Source organism: Aptenodytes patagonicus, chromosome 7, assembly GCF_965638725.1.
Source record: "Aptenodytes patagonicus chromosome 7, bAptPat1.pri.cur, whole genome shotgun sequence".
NCBI lineage: Eukaryota > Metazoa > Chordata > Aves > Sphenisciformes > Spheniscidae > Aptenodytes > Aptenodytes patagonicus.
The window spans coordinates 13,479,322-13,503,474 of record NC_134955.1 but is presented as its reverse complement, the minus strand read 5'-3'; the positions used below and the strand labels follow the sequence as shown (position 1 = coordinate 13,503,474).

General features: G+C 43.5%; 3 protein-coding genes and 2 non-coding genes across 9 annotated transcripts in view; all 5 read right to left on the bottom strand.

Annotated features, from left to right (window-relative positions):
- TRIM66 (tripartite motif containing 66) overlaps window positions 1-6,795 on the bottom strand; it is a 56,099-nt gene extending 49,304 nt beyond the window's left edge. The window contains exon 1 of the mRNA XM_076343376.1: window positions 6,576-6,795. Coding sequence (XP_076199491.1) covers window positions 6,576-6,795 — 220 coding nt within the window. The remainder of the gene's footprint in view (window positions 1-6,575) is intronic.
- A 6,107-nt stretch (window positions 6,796-12,902) lies between these two features.
- RPL27A (ribosomal protein L27a) lies at window positions 12,903-16,404 on the bottom strand. The gene is made up of 5 exons (XM_076344040.1): window positions 16,331-16,404; window positions 15,928-15,991; window positions 15,233-15,308; window positions 14,226-14,400; window positions 12,903-13,082 (listed from the first exon to the last, which is right to left on the bottom strand). The coding sequence occupies exons 1-5, from the start codon at window positions 16,331-16,333 to the stop codon at window positions 12,954-12,956; spliced, it is 447 nt and encodes a 148-aa protein (XP_076200155.1). The 5' UTR covers window positions 16,334-16,404; the 3' UTR covers window positions 12,903-12,953.
- On the bottom strand, window positions 13,752-13,883 carry LOC143163888 (small nucleolar RNA SNORA3/SNORA45 family). The gene has a single exon (XR_012995978.1). It is a non-coding gene; the product is annotated as a small nucleolar RNA SNORA3/SNORA45 family (small nucleolar RNA).
- LOC143163886 (small nucleolar RNA SNORA3/SNORA45 family) lies at window positions 14,730-14,861 on the bottom strand. The gene has a single exon (XR_012995977.1). It is a non-coding gene; the product is annotated as a small nucleolar RNA SNORA3/SNORA45 family (small nucleolar RNA).
- A 2,463-nt stretch (window positions 16,405-18,867) lies between the features above and the next one.
- DENND2B (DENN domain containing 2B) overlaps window positions 18,868-24,153 on the bottom strand; it is a 182,632-nt gene continuing 177,346 nt past the window's right edge. For all 5 annotated transcript variants that reach the window (XM_076344035.1, XM_076344036.1, XM_076344038.1 and 2 more), the window contains 5 exons: window positions 23,615-23,656; window positions 22,493-22,604; window positions 21,251-21,490; window positions 20,059-20,145; window positions 18,868-19,629 (listed from right to left, as the gene is read on the bottom strand). In XM_076344035.1, coding sequence (XP_076200150.1) covers window positions 19,595-19,629; window positions 20,059-20,145; window positions 21,251-21,490; window positions 22,493-22,604; window positions 23,615-23,656 — 516 coding nt within the window. In that variant the 3' untranslated portion in view covers window positions 18,868-19,594. The remainder of the gene's footprint in view (window positions 19,630-20,058; window positions 20,146-21,250; window positions 21,491-22,492; window positions 22,605-23,614; window positions 23,657-24,153) is intronic.

Below are 24,153 nucleotides of genomic sequence, written 5' to 3'. Positions count from 1 at the left end.
GTGGGTGGTTATTAAGCAGAACTGCACACACAGTGCACTCCCTGTAATCAGGCTTTGCTGTACTGCAGATTGAAGTCACTACACCTTTCATGGACTATCTGGGGCTGCTCCCCCTTCTTCAGCCAGAAACGCTGACAAATCAGCAGGGCAGAAAGGTGTACTGGGCCACTACAAGGTGCATATTTTTTTTTCCTCTTGCCTTCTTTCTTGCCCTTGCCTCTCAGATTCATTCAAGCCTCTGTTAACTTGCCTTGATGGTATTTTTCCTGAAGCAGTGGAATAAAAATCCCATAGTGAGAATGAATAGCAGCATCCTACTTCCCTTCTTGCCTGGGTCTTCGCTCAGTCCTCAGAGTAACCTGGAGCAAGTGTGCAGAAGGAAAGAGAAGAGCTTTTCCAGATCCAGGTAGCAGCAGGTCTTACAACGCCATTCCCTCCCACGGTACATTTTGCAGACCATTCCCTATTTTTCTTGCCTTCCTACCTTACCGCTGCCTCTAAACAACATTGTTAATTTGTTTTAAGAACCTGTACTTTGCAGACAGCTCATTTAAATATATCATTATTACAGCACTGTGGGTGAAGGGAAGAGTAGTCAGAAACCCTAGAGACTCACTGTTTGTACGTATGAGAATGATGCAATTTCTGGATCTAAATAGCAATTCAACACGGAATTACAGGATTCAAACAACAGCTTGCACATTAAGAGATCAGGACCTAAATTCAGCTATGGTGCAACTGCGGTGCCCAAATGAAGTCCATTATTGTTATCAAAACCTCTAGAAGTAGCAAAAAGCTGAGAGCGCTGTTGACATGCTCTATTTTTGTATGGAAATTATATTGGTAGGAAGGAGGTTAGGAACATTTGCATAAATTATTTTTTAGAAGTTCATTACTTCCTGCTGTTTATCATCTGAAATTATTATTTATGACATCACATTTCACTGCTAAAGAGATGCCCATGAATTTAGAAAGGCTAGCAAGGATCCTAATGTTGGCTTTAAGCCCCGTTTCATTGTGACATGCAGAATAAAACCCTATTTCAGAATTATATGCAGGATAAACCACATATAAGATATTCTGAAGACCACATTGTATTGAACAGACTCCCATGAAGTTTCATCACATAAGGGATGTGGAGGAATAGTCCTACACCTACATCCTTCCAGGGCTCCACTACTCCTTTAACTACCATCCATAGTAGGCTAATGCACCTGAACACCACCACAAAAGCCACCAGCACTAGAAAGCGACATGCGTACAGATGTATCTGTGTGTGTGTTGTTTATATACACACATCTCTGAGCCCTGAAAAGCTTCAGCAGCAGATGTTTACTTTACTGAATTGGTCTGCAGCACTTTTTAACAAGCCACATGTTTATTTCCACTCTCACACTCCCATAAGCAATAGTAACTAGACAACAGGTTGGGGAAAATGGAAATTCAAAGGCAGTGGATCCAGTAGTCAGACACAGATACCCAGTCTGGACACGCCAACGCCACACCTGGCACATCCAAAATCAGCTTTCAGGAAAACAAGAAGATTCTGCCATGTACTGTTCAAGCTCTAGTTCCCCACAGGTCAGATCTCTCTCATCCCACAGCACTTTAATTTCTGTTAATGAAAGTTGCCACACTGCATCAGACCCAGGGAATAGTAAGCAGACATCAAGGTAGTGACCCTCATACAGAGTGTTCCTTTGTAGAAGCACAAATAAAGAACGAACTAAAATTTCTCAGTGCTCTTAAGTTTTTACTCCACCTATATTGTAGCAAGCTAATTTGTAAGTGACAGAGCTGTGGATAAGTTGCAGGAATCATCTCTGAAAGTGCAAACTGTAACCTCTCCACCACGTATGGAAACTGAGTACAAAGACTTTTTGAACATCAAAAGCCGCAGCTCACAGTTTTGTTTCAAGGTCTTCCAGTCTGGTCAGGTTTAAATAGAAAGAACCCTCAAGCTGGTTGTCTCAGAAATAAATCAATGCAGATAATTAACCTATTATTATCATGAGAATTGATTAGCATAAAGAAACAAACAGTGGAGCTATCATACACACCACATTTATACTTGCTGTCCACATGTTGCACCTATTCCTCCACTCTTTTTCCTCCAACAACCATCAGAATAATTATTCTCAGAGAGCATTAGCTACAGCTCAAGCTGCAGGCATAATTTACACTTCCTTGGAGACCCAATTATAGGTTATAGGAAACAGTTCTGAAGACAACCTCCCACTCTACATCTTCGTACTTATATAACTAAACACCCCATTGTTTCACCTGCCTTTTGGATCTAGCAGCTGAACAACAGAGTGAGAAGGGCCGAGTAACTTTAAATCCATTTTAAGATGACTAAATATACACATTATGAACAGTTTCCCTCTTTAGAATTACCTTTCTACTTCCCTTTTTAGAAATAAAACATGTATTAGGTGTTAAGTGGATCTAATTAAAGCAAATGGGTATTCTCCTTCAGAATTAATAGATGTGATAGATTGCATCACTTGCCTTATATGATTGCATCAAAACAAGGTTATTTGGATCCTGGAGATATAACAGCTGTAACACCAAGGCGGCCAAACTGTACTCCACTGTAAGCCTGAATATGGTTTAAAGAACTCTGTAGATGTGTTGTTTGTTGGGTTTTTTAAAACATACAGACTTTGTACAAGATAAAGCACTGTGTGTCGACAACTGGAGTCTCCTTAAGCCAGTACACCATACTTCTTATGCCGAAACACCATACTGAAAATGAGCCTAGAGCCAAAGGAGTCCTAGAGCTCAATCTTTTTCTGGAAATAAACCCCCTTGAAGATATCTCTGAACACATTAAATGCAAGTGTGACCAACGCTTGGCTGAGTTTTGGATATGCCTCACTAACAAGCATTCACAATTAGGGATCCACGGTTATATATAGCACCTACTTTACAAGCTAAAGAAAACTGTATATTTTCAGCTGGAAATAATAAAATGCAGCAAGTAGACATCTGTCACCAGTTTAAGTCACATTTGTTCTCTTTAATAGTCTGTTTTCTCTTAGTTTTATCCGATCAGTTTGCATTTCTCTAATAAATAACCCTGTTACATTTCTTGGCATTTAAGTGGGGATCTCAGACTCTCTCTTGCATGTGGAAAACTAACATAACGCAAGTGTGGACAGCTTTTGACTTATGCACAGAATGTGGACAGAAATTATGCAGTCATTTTCCATGATTTTTCTTATCCAACCTGGCGAAGAACAAAAGGGCAAAGCACATTTTTAAAATAGAATTTCAGAAAAAATAGCTCAACACACAAGTTCAATACAAAAACATGATACAATTAAATCTACCACTTCCCAAAGCAATTTACAAAGCTGGGCAACTACTAATTGCGTTTTACAAACATAAAGTGTAACTTACAAGTTAGACAAATTACCCAATTCAGTCACAAAATGTAAATAATACCAGGGCTTGGTATCAGTTAGCAGAAACCTGCAAGGTGTGCCAGTACATCTTTCCTGATCTGCCTTGTTCTCAGGGGTCTAAACTGTTATTGAGCAGTGATTACCTGTGATTTTTTTTTTTTTTTAAGGAAAAACCCCCCCAACCTTCGAGCTGAGACAGTCTTGCAAAAACATGAACTTCTCACAACAATGCACCTCCACTGGTCCTCATTTAGCTACTTTTGAAATTAGTATGTTGGTGATATTTAAAGCACTAAAACAATTTAAATCATTGAACATCCTGTGGAGAGGAAGATCTGCAGATAAAGGGTAATTTAATTTTGGCACCCACCTCCAATTCAGAAAGGAGGAATAAGCACAGGAACCTGGATGAATCTGGTTTTGAATGTATTCAGAACCCAGTGAGAAAGAGCCAGACCCAAGAAGCCAAGGCAGCATGCAAGAACCATTTTTGTATGTTTTCACATTGTATTGTGAGTGGCAATTCACACAGGTAGGAGCCCAGGAAAGTCCTCATCTGAGACTTCCATCTCAGGAGACGGGGGAATTTTCTCTCTCTTTTTCTTACCCCGTCCCTCTCTTTAAAATTATTCCTTCCCATGCAGTAAACAGACTGGAAGCACACAACATGTAGATCTGCAGAGGAGAAGAATGTGGATTCTGTTACATGAAGAGAGGGAATAAAAAAAGTGACACTGGCCTGCAGAAAAAGAAAAGAAAGACTGAGAATCTTAAAGTCCCCTTCATATAAGTAGCATATGTAGGAGCCAAACTCACAAAGATAATTTTCTTTTTCCGCTCAAATTACTTCCAAACTCTCAGTTCTCACAGCTTTGAGTAAATTCTGATGTATATGCAGATTTTCCATAAGAGCTCTGGCTATCTCAGAGCTTTCATTCATGAGTCATCTTAAACACATACAGGTATAAAAGTAAGTTTCCAACATCAACCCCCATCAAATATCAGGACCTATATCAAATTACCTCCACCTTCTCAGCAATCTTAACACAACATCAATAAACTAGAAAAGAGCTTTATGTTAGTACAGTACTATTTATAGTAAAGCATACCAAAAACCACAAATTCATGCATGCTTTTGTAGCAAATGTCAGATTGACTTCACTTAGAAATATATTCACTTTTTCCATTCTTATATTTTGCTTAAAGAATTCATAGTGAGTAAGGAACACATTTTTCTTACAGGCAATATTTCATGTTTACTCTGCTAAAATGGTTTAGCACTTCCATTTAGAGTTTATCATTGGCACTTATATATGATCATACTTAAAGATAACACTGAAAATTGAGTCCGTATTGTACTGCCCATAACTCAGCAATCGGTGCAGATAAGACAAGCAAAGTTTAGCATCATGCCATCAGAAGATTTCACAAATTTAGCCTGGCTGACCTATGGTGATTGCAGTTTCAGTTGTGGACTTAAATAAGAGACACAGATGTTTTGGTTTTGCTGCTCTCCTTGCTCATTTATTAACTGAGTCTCTGCACCTGGTGTCTCACTTCATTTACTGGGTCATCACCATTCGTTATTTCTTTTCTCTAATCTTGCTCTTTCCCATAGAAGTTCCCTGCCTACAAGAGAATGAGGAAGTAAACAGAGAAACTTCAAGAATACAGAAATAAACTAATATTTGTTCCAATTTGCTATAGACAAATAATTCCCTATCCACTCAGGAGCTTGAAGAAACATCTAATATTTTAACAACTCATGAGAACCTCTAGCTGCACTTCATCCAAGATCAGCAGGTGGTATAACTTCACTTTTCCACTTGGCAAACAGAAACAAGGAGGAGAGAGGAATGGCTTAGATGTCAAATGAGGATACATAAAAAGTAATGGAGTGGTTGTTTTCAACAGCGTTTTGTTATAAAGTAGGTCCCTCAGACTTTAAGCCCACTATGATTGGGCATTAAAAATTTTCAGGAGACATTTACTTGAAATGACTGCTTTGCTCTCTTTGTCTTCTTCTCCTGCCTTTATATCTTTTTCTGTCTGTACACTACACATAAATAGCCTTTCTCCTTTGCCATTAAGTTATTCCCTTTTCCTTTATCTTTTGTGTTTTGCTAGCCTTTCAACAGTGATCTCCTAACACTGTTTCCATTTGTTCTCAAACCTGATCTTGTCTCGTTTATGTTATCTCGTCAATTCATATTACCATCACCTCAGGGAAGGTATCTTCTCTTCCTACATGTTTCTAAAATCTGCTATGGAAGAGATAATAAATGATGCCTCTTATTCATCTAAAGTTCAAAGCCTGTGAAAATACAAGTAATCTACATGCCTTTGCTCTTCTTATAAATTAGTAATGAGTCTGGAATGCTTCCCCATGGCAATTAAGACTCATTCAGTTAAAGTGACTGTATTCTGTGATCTAAGTCCTGTTTTATTCCAAAAAAGTTACATATTTTCTATTAACATCACTACCAAAAGCTGTACAAACAACTTCAAGATTTCAAAAGCCACAGTCACAAAACGCTTCTTGTCCTCACTAGTTTCCTCAGCTTGTTAGGGTGGGTTACAGTATATCCTACAGTCAGAAGGGTTCAGACAGAGAGAAACCACATTTACAATGAGATAAAAGGAAGAGTTTCAGTGCACCACAATACACATATTCTAATAACAATTATTGTGACCTCTGTTAGGAACAAAGAACCGGATGTTTTTGTGTTGGTGTTGGGGGGAGGCATGGAAGGGGGACGGAAGGAAGAATAAAACTACCACCGCAACCTGTACCATAGAAAGGTCCAACATGTCCAAAAGGTTGGATAAAGATGTAGCCTAGAAAATACCTTGTAGCATTTATTCACTTATTAAGCTAAGCAAATCAAATATTCATAATGTTACACTTGAAACTTAGCCCATTCTGGAAAATGTTAAATGTTGCCTGACTGTGTCACTTCTCTTCAAAACATTGCTGTTGGATGAAAAAAATAATGAAGGAGGCTTGTTCCCAATCCACCCTCTGTTCATACAAATCTTGAGTCTCCTAGTTTATTCTTTTAAAGCAGTGCTGTAAAGGAATAGGCTACAAAAGTATTTCCCAATCCATCTATTTTTATAACACTGTAATACAAAGAGCACAAGCCAGAGATTCTTAAATATTACCTTCGTATAGAACTTCGTACTCAGTGGGAATACAGCTATATCCTTGAATCAAATCCGGAAGACAGTCCTTACAGAAGGAATGAAGGCAAGGTAGCATTCTGGGGTCTCTGCTCCGCAGGTCCCATTTGCACACCAAACAATTCCTCAACAGATCCAGGGTGTCCATTTCTGTTGGCTGAAGTTTCACATCGAAAACACGAAGAGTCACAAAATGGCTCATGACAGCCCCTTCACTTAACAAAACACTCGATCACTCAAGCGCAAACTAGAAGGCAACAGTGGGATGCACATTCTCAGAAACAACATTTATTTAGTCCTTGTGAAGAGGAAGTTCCTTGCAGCTGAAAATCACGTACCTGCTTTACAAAAAAAGAGTATCTTTGCAGATTGTTGTGCAGGAAAGTGTGGTTTAAGGTTTACAAACCATGATCCCACTATCTCTCTATAGTACTTGCAACTTGTGTAAAAACTGAAGTAATCTGTTCTATTGATCTACTTACAAAGCTGTTGCCAGGCTGAATTGTCACACACTGTACATTTCCTGCTAGAAGCACTGAAACCGTGCAATAAAAATTACAATATTTTCTGACTGCTTTTACAATTTCACCTCAATATTTTATAGTTTTCAAGTAAAGCAAATAATATGCGTAACTGATCATACATCCATCACTTCAGCAATGCATGTTAGAAAGCTGCCTTGATAAATGTACAGCATCTTCTGCCAATCTTCTTTATAGAAATTTAATAAAATGCATTTTGCAGTAATCAAATTTCAACAGTCAAGATGACCACAGATCAAATTATAGACCAAACCTGAGCTTCCCACAAGCAGGACAGTGCTCCTCCTGCCAACCTAAGCTCCCCAAGGTAAATTGAGAGTTTTGCAGTTCATGTTCCATCCTTGATTCTGAGATTTTGAGAGATGTTGATCAGCTACAGCCTGCAAAGGGAAACTTTTGTAAGTTGCATCAGAGGAGAAAAAGCAAATACAGTCTTGTCTCCCCTGGAATCACCCTTCTAGCTGACCGAACCTCCTGGGGCCAGAGCCCCATGTAGCTGCCCGTTGCCTTGGCATGGTGGCCTTGCTACCAGCAGTACGTAACTTGCAGCTACGATCTTCAGATTTCCCCAGCACAGAAGAGTAGCAGCTCTAATCTTAGGGCTAAGTATTCTCTTGAGGCATTATGTCTCGGGGCAGATTCCAGTGGAAATGGTTAGTAAGCAGGTCTTTTTCTTTTTTCTACAATGCAAAAGAATTATGAATGTCTCAGAAATTCACAACTAGGGATTTTTTTAAGCGTTGCATCCTGAAGTTACTGCTATTTAAAATATTTTAGAAAAAATGGACCATGTGTTAAAGTCTGCATCATATTTCATACCCAAGACCCATTCTAGGAACAAATGAAAATAGGTGGATATCCACAAACTTTACTGAATTCACTTAGACAAATTCAAACCTACCACTGAAACTTATGGGTGTAATTTCAAAACTAGAGGTCCCTTTAGAAATGAGCTGTGGTAATTGTACCTGTGGTTTAACTAATGAACATTATATCAGCCCTTATTATATGAGCTCACTTTTTACAGTGCATCTTAATCAAACATCTTTCAGAGGCAAATGTCATCAGAGCAGCACAGCTGCTCAGCTCGCTCCGTCTCTATTGTTTCTTGCAAATACCGTTGCTAAGAAGCCAAACAAGCACCTACAAAAACATGTAATTTCTGCAGTAGGAAGTTGAGGTCTTAGACTACCACATTGTTTAGACAGAGAAACCACAGCCCAGGACCAAAGCATCCACACACAGAGAATCAGGGCAAACAAAGCCTGGTACTGGGAAATGCTGTATCACCATAAAGGCCAAACCTGTGGCTGAATGAGAAGCGGGTTACCATACATTTTAATTTATGCTTTTTGCACAACATATGAAACTATGTACAAGTTTTTTCGTAGGAGGGGGAAGGATGAGGGTGATAAAAAGTGTTTAAAATTTCCTGCTGACACAGGTATGCAAATCAGCAGTCAGGCAGGTACTTTACCAGTGACTTGGCTACGCTGATGGGAAACACCAAGTCCAGCAGCAGCGATTACAAAGAAAATAAACTTAATTGCATTTGGAGATGTGTGGTGAGGGTAATGAGGCAGGATGCAGGACAGAAATGGATGAAGACAGAACAGCTGTGGAGGCAGCCGGCCAGCAGAGAGTCACACCTGGAATGGGAAGAAAAGTGCTGGGCTCTTGGTGTGCCAGCCCAGACGAGGGCAAAGGAAAGGCATGGTGCTGGGGGGCTGCCTCAGGACCAAAAGATCAGTCATGGCCTCGGGAAGGCAACGGCCACCCCAACACAAATCAAAGGGAAGCATCCAGGTATCACAGGACTGGAACTTCCAGTAAAGCATTAATACATTTCATACAAGAAAAGTTTGTAATGATGCACTCTCATAACTTTATCATTTCTGTATTTTAGGGATAAACTCTCTATGCAAGTCTTTCAATTTCCTGTGTTCCTTTTTCTCAGATTTAATCAGATGATTTTGGTTTTTTTAATCTTCTTCCCTCCATTAAATGTGGATGTTGCTACACGAGGCTCATTACAGCATTTTAAAATGTTGTAACATCAACTTTACCAGTTTTGCCTATAATTGCTTCATTAGCAGTATTGTAAGTTGCAAAGAATTTGGAAAACATCGAATGAAAATAAAAATATCCCCATCAACCAAAGCATAATGTTTCTCAGTTAAAACAAAAAAAAAAAAACCCAAACAAATAAAAAGGAAGAGGTTTTACATTTAGGAAGTTAGTTGGTCTTCATTTAGCTTCCTCATTTCTCCTGTTTTTATACAGGAAAATCCTTTATTTGGACACCATGGACAGCCATCCTGGGGGTTTCCTGTCAGCCCTGACAGGAGCTCCTTGTTAAGCCGGTAAACGCAGTTTGTGTGTGATTACTCAGCCCTCTTACACCTCGGAAGTGCTCCCCGCCAGTGTTTCACCCCAAGAAACGGCGGGGTGCCCAGCGGGCGGCAGAGCCTGCCCGGGCCCCTCAAGACCCCGCCGGCGTGAAGCCCCGAGGCTCAGGCAGCCGCACCGCGCCGGTGCCCGCCGTGCCGCCCGCTACCCCGAGGCAGCACGAGTCCAGGGCGGCGGTGGTCGTGAGGGCAGGGCGCGCGCCCAACCGCCGCCACAGCTCTCGCCTCGGCGGCGGGCGCCCCCGCGCGCCCAACGGCCGCCGCGCCCGGCCGTGAGTGGGGGGCGGGACTGAGGCGGGACCCACCGGCCGGGCTCGGAGCGGGGCCGCGCCACGTCAACGGAAGCGGCCTCCCCGAGGTGCCGGCAGGCGCCGGGTGCGGGACGGCGCCGTGGCGGGGGGGGGGGGGGCCGGCCGGCGGGCCCAGCGCCGCTCCCCGGAGCCCTCGGCAGGGCCGGCCGCTCCCGGCGCCTCCTTCCCCGCCACGGCGCCGCCCGGCAGCCGCCCCTGCTTGCTGGGCAGCTCGGCGGATGCCTGACTGGGCTGCGGCAGCAGCTGGATCGCGTGGCAGGAGCGGCCCCGGCCCCGGCGCTAGGAGCCAGCTGGGAAAACGGCTGTGTGGGAACGCGAATCGATAAGCAAACAAAAAAAATAAACAAAAAACAAACTAAAGTTCGATTTATTCCTCCGGAGCCCCCAGACGGTTATTTCGGGAGTCGGCGCAAGGCACAGGCAGCCGCCAAGGAAGGAGAGATCCCATCCCAGCCTCGGCGTAGGCATGCTACGGATGAGGCTCAGCTACACACAAACCCCAACCCCACACAAAGACCCAAGCTGGCCTCCAGCGGAGCAGAGATCAGTTGGTGGAGCCTGCATGCTTCTCACAAAGAACTTTTTGTACTCAAAAGTAAGACTACAAAATATGGAAGAATTACTTAAGACATAATATACTAAGACATTAAATACCAAAGAATTGAGAGTGGTGTCTACTATGTATGTTAGTGAGCTAGCATCACTTGCCTGTTGCCATGTATGCACAGGCTACTTCGGTGTAAGTAGAGCCCTTCACTGTCTTTATGCTCTGGTCAGCGATCAGGTTACTGACATGAGGTAATAACAATGTTCCTTATTTTGCAGTACCGCACAACTTACCTTTGAGGATTGAAATGATTCAGCCTTAGCAGCGGGTAAATAGCATCACATATTAGGAAACAGCAGTCCCAGCAGTCAATGAGATAAAGTTCACGTACCCTTACCTCAGTATTTTACAAACTGTTCGTTTAAGTTACAGTTCTTCACAACTAGCAGTAACACTGGCTAAGATAACTATTTTATCAAAGCAATGCATGTCAGCTTCACCCTAAAAGCCCTCTAAATTTAATAACTGCCAAACACTAGGTTAGGAGTTCATTAACTAGGATCGTATCACAGATCATATCACACGTACTAGAAGGTAATTTGCAACTATTAGCAATAATTCAAGACTTCTAGCAGTGTGCATAAAAAAAATAGGTGACAGTGTCTATATGCTTTTGGTCTGACGCTTAAAACAAGAGCTAGCTCACTAGCTTTCAGTAATTGATTTTTACCCTAAGATAAAAGATTCTGCTTTGGCATGCAGGGTCAAGCCTTGCATTGGCAACTGAAGTCCTATTTTTATGTTACAACTAAGCAAGCAATATTTTATGTAGTCATTTTAAGCCAAATACATCAGAAATTAACATAGTGCAGTTCTAGATCTGTGCCATTGCTTCATATTAGCTGTAAGGAAGGTTGAAGCTAGCTGGCACCATTTCTGTCCCACATGTGATAACTTCAGGAATTGTGTACCCTACTTGAGGAGGGTATCGATTGCAAAAGTTAGTGAACAGTTACTGTATTAGTTCAGTCATTAAGCAACAGTTTCAGTACATTACTGCTGTTACTAACCCTTAAAAGCACACCAACTTGGAATTGCCATCTGTCAGCCCAGTAATGCTGACAAGAAGCTTTAAAAACTTTTAGCCTAACGCAATCTGTCCAGCTAGTCTGCCATAATTACCAAAAGGACACCATGCTGCTGCTACAATTGCTACGAATTAGTGAAATTCAGAATTAGTATGTGCAGAAGCAATTTCATCCTGTGGTGGAAGAAGTCAGCCTAATCTCAGAGAAGTCTGATGTGTTCACAAGCTGTGGTCTAGCTAAGAGATTGCAAAAATGTAGCGTTATACTATCAATGAAGAGACAACTTCTACTACAGATGACTATGAGCCTCATGTTCCGATGAATACAGGATGCAAACACCTCAGCTGGTACTCAGAGTACTACACCAGCAGTTTCTAAAAAGCACATGGATTAAAGTGGTCTGCGTTTTGTATGTTGACTGGGACAGCTGTCATCCACTTAGCAGCAGTTGAAGCACTGGAGAGACAAATCTAAGAGTCATAATTTAGAAAGATCTTTCATTAACAATGCCACGAAAAAGCAAAGAAGAATTTAACCCCATTGTTAAACTAAATTCAAAGTACATCTTATTTCTATGCATAATGCTGACAGAGAAAAGAAACGCTGATCACTTTTTCTGTTGGAGGCACAGTTGCCGTTAGCTGTGAAGAGGCACACCACACAGCACTATTCTGCTCAAAAGCTGCTATTAATTGTGAGAAAGCCACGTATGAGAGACCTTCACAGTGTCTGCAGAAACCTGCTTGAAGAGCTTCTCATGACCTAAGTCTGGCAATAACAAGGTAGAAACCTTTGTTTCTTCCCACCTGTTTCAGCTCTTCCCTACTGTCCCACACTATTCCCAGGGATTTCCCCTTCATTCCCTCCTATACCCCACCTTAGTGGAAATGGGACTGGAACTGTTTCGCTATCCCAAAAAGAAGCCTACTGATCACAAAGCTTATTGATAGCAATTTCCCATACCAAGTCTCCTTCACACAGCAATTTTTGGTATGCTACTACGCACTTTGCATCGTTCCATTGCATTTCCTTGTCCACGTCCTTGCTGTTTCATTCCCAAAGGCCAAGGCAGTATCCCCATGGATTTCGCCTAGATGTCATTTAGTGTACAGAAATCCCCATCAATAGAACATGAAGTCACCTTTTCACAGACAGCTGTAAAGAGGATCACCAATTGAAAGTGCTGCACAAATACAGGAAGAACCTCTCTATTTTGCTATCCCATGAAGACAAAACAATGAGGTTCGTACATACCAAATGCTGGACACTGTAGCCAGGCAATTTCAAAAGATAGCGAGAAGCAGTCAAGCTACTAATCAAAAACTGCCAGAAATAACTAAGCAGACAAGACCTAAGTGTGAACAGTGTCTGGACAAGTCAGGAAAAAAAAAATCAGAAACTTCTGTAGATCGGTACATTTTACGCATTGTCTTTATTCAAAAAATTTGAATAAAACAAAGGCTTTTATGCCACAAGCACACAGGCACCACCAACTTCTTTGATCTTCTCCTCTGCTCTTCTACTGAAGAACTTTGCTTTCACAATTACAGGCTGCTTGGGCAGCTTCCCCTTGCCCAGGACTTTGTAGTAGCCCTAGAGAGATTAAAAAACCCGTTGTTTGTAATCAGCTTGCAGGCTCCTACATTCAGACCTGTCTTTTAGCATGCACCATTTAAAACAAAAACCATGATCACCATGACCTCATTCAGTGGCTGTCTCCAATATAAAATTGGTACGAATGAAAGAAAAATACCCTGCATGATCTAATGGAGTTGCATTTGTTCAGAGAAAAAGTGGAAACTGTAAACTGAACTTTTCCTGCAATTCAGAAGCTGGATTTTTTTTCCCCCCCCATACTCCATATACAGGAAACACTGTGAAATCTGGTAAAGAAGTCACCAACCTTTCCCCGCTTTTCTGAAGGAGAGCAGTTGGCTGCTACTTCCAAGACTATCTATTACCCAATGACTTCTGGTCGGTGCTCTTTATCTGCAGGACATCCTGGTACTTCTGAACAGACCAGAGGACCCTTCTGCACGTCTTAAATGTACAACAGAAGCTTCTGCAAGCTTTCGCAGCAATAGCTGCAAATCTCTGGAATCCTCTCATTTCATTCCTGTCCTTTACATTAAAAGGACAACCATGGCACAAGGTCCATTAATACTACAGCCATTGAAGTCATTGCTTGTTAGAAGTGGCGTTAACTGGCCAACACAGGTATCTTAATTTGGGACACAGAACATACTCACTTGGCAGACTAGTTAGTGTCACTGATTCGGTGGCTGGCTGAGATACGAGACATCGCAGCCAGTGAATAGGGATCAGACGTTTATGTCCGAGAACTACAGCACACCAAGACAAGCAAACATGTTAGGATGTGACTCTAGTCTCGATTTTAGAGAAGTGAATTTATATAAATGAGACTAGTTCTGCCATGCTTTTATACATGCTTTCAGTAACATTATAAACAAGTAATCTTTCACCACCTTCCAAAATAAGGGAAGTCCCTGCCCAAAATCACACACAAGTATGAGAGAAAGTTCTTACAGGAAAAAACGTAACAGCGTAAGTACCTGTGTAACTACTTATATGCCAAGATATTTGTCCTGAGAAGTTCACAAATACTCAAGCACTGTAGCTTACTTGCAGTTCACCATTGTCCTACTTGGATACGAAAAGCTAAGTGACACATGAAGTGACCAGGAATTGCAGGTTTGAATACGAGCAGAAACTTACTGAGCGCACAACATCAATGACTGGGGCCAGTCCAGCCTCGTTTTTTGCGTAATTGAGCCTTGTCTGTTCACTGACAAGCGTCCACAGTTTATCCAAATTGACAGTAGGACAGAACTTCTGGTTTCTCTTCAAGTGATAGTGTCTCATGCCTACTTTTCCAAAGTAACCAGGGTGACTGTGAAAGAAACACATTCCTCATTAGATCACATTTTTAATCCATCCTGAACAGGTAGGACTACAAATTTACACTGAAACAAGCATCTTACTTGATCAAAGTCATCAAAATGTCACATTATACTTTTCATATTAATATGTGTAGTATTTAAGTGTAATAATCATTAGTATCCAAACCAGGCGATATTATTTTCTCTTGAAGTGTTTGTTCTCCCTTGAACTCACAATTCAATTCCCCTCATTGGCGAGCCTGGTTCAGCCCTGTATTTCTGGGGCAACCCCAACTCCGTGAATCCAGGGAGGGCTGCACTGCCTGAGGAGTTTCAGCGCTCCTGTCACTAACCTGGTGACTGACTGAGTCAAGAATGGTCACAGCCAGTGAATATAGATTAGTGGTTACTGTCCGAGTACTCTAGCACACCAGGACAACAGGCAGTGTCCAGATGTGACTCTAGTCTCGGCAATAAGACAACATCCCTTACCTTTAGAGTATGCAGCTAAATAGGATGCAGTGTGGATTTAACGTAACATTTTGAATTTACATAACATTTTGTGTGTGCATCATTAAGCAGGGACCACACTGTAACAGGCAAGTTTGGTCAAGTTTACCAAATGCTCCACTGAACTCTTAAAGACACCTGGTTTAAGTGAAAAGGCCTTTGATTTTCGGGTAAACAGGAACATGAGTTGACTGTAACTATAATGCCACACTTCATGTTAGAGGAAAAAACACATAGGATTGCAGGGAATTTTGTTTATTCACATGAAAAAGTTAGTTGATTCTACTTCAGCAACATACATTTTGCTAGTATATATTTAAAATGTTAGCTTACTATTTATCAAAGTTAATCCTGTGATGGTGCATACCACCAGCATTACCACGCCCTCCAGGATGTTTCCTGTGTTTGCCTAAAAAAAAAATTTAAGTTTATGACACTAAGAATATTACACATAATACTTGAGCTTAGAGGTACGTTCAATGTCAATTTGAGCTAATTATTCTGATACTATCCCCTCTTCTGAATTAATCTCAATTCAGCAAGATGAGCCAACTAAAAACTAACCCTACAGGAGAAAAAAAAATAACCATAGCATGCCTCCAGTTAGCTTACAGGAGTACAAGAAAACACCAGTGCTAGCACAAGTAGGGCGACAAGAAAAGGTAGGAATGGCCAAAGAGTTAGAAGGGACACAGCACTGCCCCGTAAGCTTAAGATGTCACACAGCCAGTACCTATTGCCTGACCGCTACTTAAGTTACAAATCCAGCAAAGTCTAAAAGAACGTGCAAGACTTCGGATCAGCCCATTACTGTGGCATCTGCCCCCACAGCGCGAGCATCACCCACACACGCCGTATCCTTCAGTACCGCTCACTACTGTTCGCAGTGTGTGCGGGACCCTGCGCCCACAGTCGCGTTTTTCTGCAAGCCGTGAAAAACAGCGGCATCCTCTCAGTATTGGCGAGGTACCGACAGGTACGCACTCACTGAAGGGCCTCAGCCCACCAGCGGCCGCCTCTCCACTCACCAACGCGGCCGTGGCCGTGGCTAACGTGTCCTCTCAGTTTCCGGGTCTTCCTTAGTCTGGAAGGCTGCGGGAAAGCGGGAGAGCAGCTGTGAGCAAAACAGGCAGCAAGAGGCAGGTCTACCACCCGCCCTGCCCCGGAGCCTGCGCTGCTCCGAGGCCGCAGTCCCCTCGGCGGCCGCACAGCCAGGCGCCATGGCGGCCCGGGCCCGCCGAGCGAAGGCCCGAGCGGCCTCACCGCACCGCTCTCCCCCGCCGCGCCCCGAGCAGGCCACGGGCTCGGAGAAGCACCTCCCCCCCCACCCACCCCCCGCTGCTCCCCAGCCACGTCCCGCCGCGGTGGCGAGGGGTGGCGGCCGCGGGGCGCCCCGGCCCGGCCCGGCGCAGCCCCGGCGGCGGCACCCACCATCTTGCCGGCGTGCGCGAGGGAAGAGAAAGAGGGCGGTGCTCGCGAGAGCGGGGAAAGGAACGGCGGGGGCGGAAGTGGGGGCCGGGCGGGGCCGAGCTCTCGCGAGGCTTCGCTGAGACGCCCGGAGCGGGTGCTGAGTCTCGCGAGATCTGCCGCGCGGCGGGGGCGGCCGTTACCCGCCGGGGCTGAGGTACCGGCTGTTCGGGGCGGGGGAGCCGGGCCCGGCGGGGAAGGGCGGTGGTGAGGGGGAGCAACGCCATCGTAAAGGCGGGCAGAGTCGCCCCGGCGAGACAGGCGCCGGCAGCCGCTCGGGATGAGCCGACTCGCGCGCGCTTCGGCAGCGTTTCAGGCGGTTTCTGAAGCCTGAGCAGGCTGGAAGCGCCTTGCCCTGCGATCGCTCACGGCGCAGCGCCGGCACGGCTCGCCGGTCCCCATCGGCTTCCAGAGGGGACACACCGGTCCCTGGGCCGCTGCCGCCGCACCAGCTACCTTCTGCAGCTCCCCGCCGGGCCCTCCCCGCGCCTGCGGCCGGGGCGCGCTGCCCTGGCGACGGAACAGGAGCAGCTCTGAACAGCTGCCCTTGCCCGTGGGTTGAGTTTGGAGGGCAGACGGCCTTAAGTACTGCGCCATCTTAATTACAGACACAGCTTGCTTTCTCTTCCCTCTATGAGCTGTAGCAAAAGTAGGATTTTGAGCAGAATTTAGGAAAATCTGCAAGCTTGGTCACTTTATTAAACATCGGTAACAATGGGAAAATAAATACTGTGTACTTAAACACAACTATCTATCTGCCACACTAGAGTAGCAATTCCTGGAGAGTGGTTTTGTTTCTCAAGCTTGTTTTTTATGTATTTTATCCCATAAGACTTCAAACAAATCTTTACCCATTTAAAACACGGGTCTGCATTTGTTTTTCTTCAGGATTTCCTTCTCCATTAAATGGTGCACCAGTAATGTTCCATGCTCGGAAATGCCATTAGTTTTAACAACTAATACAGGAGGCAAAATAATACACTTGCTATTTTTCGTTCATCTGATCCTTTAAAACACAGACCTCCGGATAACACTAGGATTGTTTTATATAGCCATAGTTTGAATATCAAGGCACCCAAGAATTTATTGAAACACGATCTCACCTTGTCTGGTACTCACCTCTGAGTCACATTACAAAAACTGGAATGACATGTTGATGGGTAATACAACGTTTAAAAGCCTTCTACTTAATTTTTAAAGTGTAGATGGAGGAAAACAGCTTTGGTGTGGGACATGGCTTTTACAGCGCTGCACGCTTGTACATCAGCGTTCCGTGGCTTTTTCTTGCCTTTGTAGCAACTCCTCTCTGCAGCACTTCCTTCAGCCGATGATGTTTTATCCATAATTTTCTTAAGAAATATATTTCCCCATATATTTACTAGCAGCTGTTGTTTATACAATAGCCAGGATCCACCTGTACAAGTGAAGTTACTCTTTCCACTCTGAAGAACGGCATTTAGAAGTGATTCTGGAACTTGCAGCACATTATGGAGTAAAACTAATGGGAATTAACATTTGTGATCACATTTCCATTGAATCAAAAGCACTTGGTGTTTTACAGACATTTCATGTACACTTAAGAAGCTTTTGTATATACACAAGTGTGAGGGAGGTAAGAAAAAAAGGAAACGGCTTCACCTTTTTACTGAATAATCCCTCGGTTTTGTTCTATGAGGCTGATAGCAAACCAGAACCACTGTCAGGTTAGGAAATGCGCAAGCCTCAAAGCCAATCTAACTAAAGAAATCACACTGCAAATAAAGAAAAATACAGTGTTTGTTTTTTTAAAAAGGTAAGAAGCTTTAGCTAATTTTCATTTGCTGTCAGACTTGCGAATATATTCAAGTATTTTATATTTTCTTCTTCAGACTAAGGGAAAACTTAACAGAATCTCAACAGGAGTTATGTTACCAGATCGAAGATGAATGTGGTACCTGGGCAACATTCACAGCTGTGCAGGCGGCCATGGCAAGCTAACCATTCCTGTCCTGCTGAAGAGCCTTCACTGAAATGGAAACGCCACCTAAACGGACTGCAATTAGTGCGAAAGAAAAGCAGACTCATGAAATGTAGGTGATCAGCTCACCAGAAATTTAGGCAAAGGCTGTCTGCTACAAGCTCCTTGTATTCTACTCTGATCATCTAACCAAGGTAGCACAAAACACCTGGAAATACCACAGTTCAGGAGCAGTATCAATGATACACTGACAAAAAGTAATTTGCTGCTAGCCCATCCAAAGAAAAAGTTTTATGAGATGCTTCTGTTAGGATAAAATTAACAGAACAGGGATATAAAATGCCTTGTCTCAGCCCTAGTGAAAAACATTGACAAAAAGTCAAACTACATGTCATGAAATAGCAAACCTACGAAAAGACAGGTTCGTAATAACCATTTTATATTTTAATTACAAATTCATTAAAAATCACAAGAAAAGTTACTGGTTTTGTGCCTACTCAACATCAGAAACTGCAGAGGTTTGCAATGAATATAAACAAACAGGTGTATTTACAGCGTTTATTAGAAACCATACATACATACATTAGGAAAGGATGTACTGTACCTACTCGTTGCAGCTTGCATGTCAAAGAACTGAGATCTCCTCAGGTTTAGCAGTCTTAGTGCAGAATGGATTACAAGTAGTTTACTGACCAAAGTTCAAACCAAGTAGAAGTTTTGTACTGTGAACCAAGTACCTTATTATCAAGTTACTTTGTTATTTCTTTCTTTTAAAATTAATTAGAAGGAAAAAAAAATACCAACTCTGCCACATGAAAGCAGCCCCCATGCGTACAACCTCTCCCACGTACCCGAGTTCATTCATCCCCGCAGTATTCAGGCATCAGTGTAGTTCTCAGAAACATCCCTTGAAGTCAGTGGTTCTGCTGAGACAGTCAGCTGCACATAATCAGCTACTCATTTTTGCACCAAGCATAACTCAATTCATACTGAAGAAAAAAAAAGCACCTGTTATTCTCAGGAATATACAAATATTTACCACAGTTTTCCTTGCTCATTACAAAATCAGTTACAAAAGCTTACAGCACATTATGTACAAATTCTATCCAAATACATAAAGGAGCCATCGTCTGGCACACTAACGGCATCGGTCGTCACTTAAAGCCATGGTCAGCTTGCTCCGCTCTCCTCCTGCATCAAACTCTGAAACGCTGCAGGTGTCTCACGCGCAGTGTCATTAGTCTTTGGGTTGGTATTTCAGCAGAAAGGAGTTAGTTCTTCTTGTGAAGGAACTTCATTTTGTTTCCTAAAGAAAGCACACCATCAGTCTCTAGCATACACTGAAAAGCCAAGGGCAATCAAAAGTTTGATTTTGATTAAAAAAATCAAAAAGCAAATGGGTCTAATTTGTAATGTAATTGCTATAGAGTAACTCTTCTACTTAATACCAGCAGGGACAGCCAACTAACAGAATCCTGAGTGGTCAGCCGCCTTCCTTTTCTCCTCCTCGATTATGGTTTGGTTCCCCTGCCCCCAGGTGAAAATGAAAGTGGTAACAAGGATCGTAATTATTTTGTCAGCTTTAAGTATGCTTTCATTGTTTTCATATTTTCCACCACATTGAAACTGCTTGACTATCTGATTTCATCTCAGGTAAGGCTTTTTAAAATTTAAACAAACAAACAAAAAAGACATGAAAATTCATTTCAGAAATACTTCTGAAGATTTTCCTCACCAAGGCCTCGCAGAAACTTGTTTACTCCGCTTTGTTCCGTGTCTGGAAGCTCTTCCAAATACTGTTCAACCCTCTGCTCGAAGAGACCTGTGGAAGAGGGGAGAAAACAGAGCTGGGGTGAGCGGTGTCAGGCTGAATCCGTTTCCCCCAGCCCTTTGCGCACTCCCAACTTTTCACTTTTACAGTCCTTTGCCTCTGTAACACTATACAATGTTACTGCCGGTAAGCGGCTATTCAGTTTCATGGGGCATCAGGACAGGTACCGCGAGCCTGGTAAGGGATTCGGGGGCGGAACAGCGAGGGGGTAGGGCGGCCCGCGCTCCCCGCCGGCCCCGCCGCACCCCTGCGGGCAGAGCGGCCCTCGCCCGGGCCAGCCGCGCTCTCCGCCGCCTCGCCTCCGTCCCGGGACATGCCGGCACCGGGCCGCCGTGCGCGCCGCAGCCGAGCGGGACCACCGGCAGCCGGGACCACCGGCAGCCGGGACCAAGTGCGCGGCTCCGCTCAGCGGCTGCAGCCCGGGAAGCGGGCCCGCCGCCGCCCCAGCAAGGCCGGAGCGCCCTGGGCCGCGCCTCCCGCTCCCTGCCCTCGCCGGACGCGGTCACGGCTGCAAACCCCCTTACCGCCTTACGGGCCCGGGCTCCTCCCGGACGTCAGGGCGGGCGGGGGCTGTGAGCCGGGCCCGGGCCCGGGCCCGACTCCCGCCGGTCCCCGCGCAGCTCCCGCAGGCGGCGCTGCGGCGCAACGCGCGCCCGCCCCGCCCCGCCCCGCGGCGGGAGCGCGCCGGCAGCCCCCGGGCGCGGGCGGGGGCTGGCTTTGAGGGTTGCCTGCGGCAACCTAAATTTAAATTGACCTTCTGGCTAGCTGGGCTCTCTCTTATGAACGCTTGCACGTTTTTCCCCCCCGAGCACTGGCAGGCGGCCTCTGGGGCGGTTTCCCATCAGGGATGGGCCACGCCCTTCGCAGGATCGTTCCCAGTTTCGCCATTCCCAGATGTGAATATTCTTCTGGTTAAAGCCTTTGCACTATCACCGCCACAGCTACAATCGAGGCCCACAAGAAGCGGACAGTGTGTTTCAGGAGATTTGTCAGCCGTACAGAGTTTGCTCAGCCCTGACAGTCGATAGAGACGCTAATCATGGGACCTGTGCAAAACACAAGTAACCCGCGCTGCGGGAAAGCAAGCCACCCTTACCTTTTGCCCTGCATTTTCTCAGCTCTCTGTCCTGGATGAAGCCAGCAAACATTTGGGATTCCATGAAAACTTCCAAGAAGCGGCGGATACTCTTGGAGGCCACAGATTTACGGAAAGCCTCCCTTTGGAAGGCACGCTCTCCTTTTTCATTCTGGTTTAGGAACAGGGAATAATGGCCAACTGTCTCCACAAAGAATCGGATAAAAACCTCAGACACTAATCCATTCAGGGTGTTACATTCTGCAAAATAAGGCAGCAATAAGACACCAAAATCAGCTGCTACCAGAGCTGTCAGCATTGTCATCACACGGGGCCAGGTACTGTCATCTAGCGGTGTACTGATGCCGTGCTAATAACTGAAAGGACTTGTACCTGCTCCTTGCAGGCCTGGTTATACATCAGATAGGGTAACAGCTCTATAATCAAGAATGCCATTCTACATAATTGGTGTTTCATAACCAAGATTCAATGAGAAATACAAATCCTCAGGAAACAGCTCAGAAAATTAAAAATTTTGTGTGTGCTTCATCAAAATTATACCTCATATTTTAACTCTTGAGTAAGTTTTCTTGAGAAGCTTCTGAATGACTCAGAATTAAAATGTTTGCTCTGGGGATAATAAGTCTTTACCAAGAACTGATCAAAAAGGGTACATTGTAGAATTTGGGTTTTCATCATTTCCGAGATGTTAAAATAGTTTTACATACGTAACACAGATGAGTAGAAATAAATTTCAAAAACTGAATAGGGGCCTGTTTCATACCTTTTAACCACAGGCATTTAAATACACCCTGGGCTGTTTTTATAATTGCTGGAGAGAAATATGAACCTTCAGAGGCAACTCAGCCCCTCTTGCACTGAAACTATTTTCTGGAGGTACCTGCTTCTCTCCCCTGAACATACCGAGCGCCAAGAGCAACTCCGAGCTCAGACACACCCCTAAGCGTGTATAGTTATCTGGATTGAATTAGGGCCAAGTTAACTGCAAACCTCCAAGTAAAGCTTTAGAGGTACTCATGGGAGTGCGTGTCCTTTACAAAGAAATTAAAGTAGATCGCTGGCAATGTATTACTGTGGGTTGATGCTATCAGTCCCGTTCCCTATGTGTTCAGAGACTACCTATCTTTGATGTCGCAAAAGGTATTTGAGTACTGAAGTCCCATCTTTCTTTCTCCTGGATGGAAAGTCACACTACTACCTACATGCTTGTTTATACAAGTCCCTGTTTCCAAAAGAACTTACCATCATCTGAATCACTATCTGAATCCTGATTTATCAGTTCATTCTTTCTCTCTAGAGCCTGCTCCAGAGCAGCTTGCAATTTTCTAGGTAATAGTGTGTCTTCATCATCCATCTGACAGAGGGAAAAAAAAAATTTTTAGATCACATTAATCTATGCAGCAACTACAGCAAATACTTTTGCAAGGTTTAAAATGCAGAAGAAAAACATTTTGTATCTGCTACTGTCATGCCTACATAAACAAAATAATGAAAATCTATGTGCAACTATCATATATTTCTAAACAAAATTTCTTGTCACTCCTAATGAGATTAAAGTCAGGCATGATAATGCAAAGAGCAAGGCAAACATGTAGAAACTTGGAATCAGCTCTTTACCAGACAGAGAGTCCAAATAGTTGTTTTTAACTAAATACACATCATGCAAAGCCTAGCTACGTGTACACACAGCTGCTCTAGTTGGTTTTAGGCAGCTTCTTTGGTTCTTGACAGTTGTTTTTACTTATATTCTAGTATATCTTGTTTTCTGGGTTTTCCCCCTGTTGCTCTCTTCATCTTATTTAATGCTTGTTCAGCAAAAGCGAGTACACACAAGAATCTTAGCTCTGCAACCACTATTCACCAGCCATATCTTCCAGGGAATCGTACAAGAAAGTTTACTCATCTAACCTGCAGATTGTTATTTTTGAAATTATTTAGTGCCACATTACTATCAGGATATGGTGATCCTTCATCTCCCTGTTCACAAGGCTCCTGCTTTTCCTACCGCATTAAACTATTCTTCACCTTTCCTCTCTCACTCAGAAACTTCTATTTGCAATTTTGTCCTTTTCACCTCCAACAGTGTGAGTTTTCTTGCTAACGTGATGTTATCACCTTTGGATGTTTTCTTTGCACTGTCAATACAGTTCTTGATTTCTTCTGACAGTCACAGCCTCAATCCCTTTTGCATACCTGAAGAGTAGTACTTATTTGCAGGTGAAACAGAAAATGAGCACTTTTTTTTTCTAATCTCTTTCCCACTGCACAATTCCTGCCAAATATCTCTAATCAAAGAAACCTAATCATATTATAGGAGTAAACAGCTTGCTAGACTGCATGGCAACATTTCGAGCTTTACTTTACCTGTCTGATGAATCGATCAGATCCCAGGTTAACCATCAAAGCCTAAAGAAAAGAAAACACTATAGTGAAATACATCTGAAGAGACAGAAAACATTCATGTCTGCCTTTTAATAGCGAAAGATCATCTGAACGGTCCCAAGCCTAAACATGAATCAAATTCCTACTGTGAAACAACAGGTTGTGTGCTTTATAAAACAAGAAAAGTTTTTCTTTAGAGCTTGAAGTCTAATTTAACATAGTTAGATACAACAGGTATCATACTAGATTAATATGTAAAAAAAGCTAATAGGGTTAGGTGGGTCTTTTTTCTTAAACCTAAGCAAGTTATTGCTAATCATTTTTGTTAACGTGCAGATGAAAAGTATTTCAGAGGGGTTTAAAGAAAACGGTGTCATTTGAGGCAGCAAGGCTTCTGAAGGGCAAGGGTGTGAAATATTAATGATAATGAAGCAGCAAAGGTGAGAGACAGAGCTAGGAAGATGTGGGAGAGGAACATTAGGAAAGTGGGAGGAAAACAGAGCAGAGATTTACATGGGCCA

Excerpts from the sequence above, each read along its gene's own strand:
- RPL27A (XM_076344040.1), bottom strand. Across the intron at positions 14,401-15,232 it reads AGGATTAACTTTGATAAATA|TCACCCTGGTTACTTTGGAA; the intron begins GTAAGCTAACAT and ends TTTCTTTCACAG. Across the intron at positions 13,083-14,225 it reads TCATTGATGTTGTGCGCTCA|GGCTACTACAAAGTCCTGGG; the intron begins GTAAGTTTCTGC and ends TAATCTCTCTAG.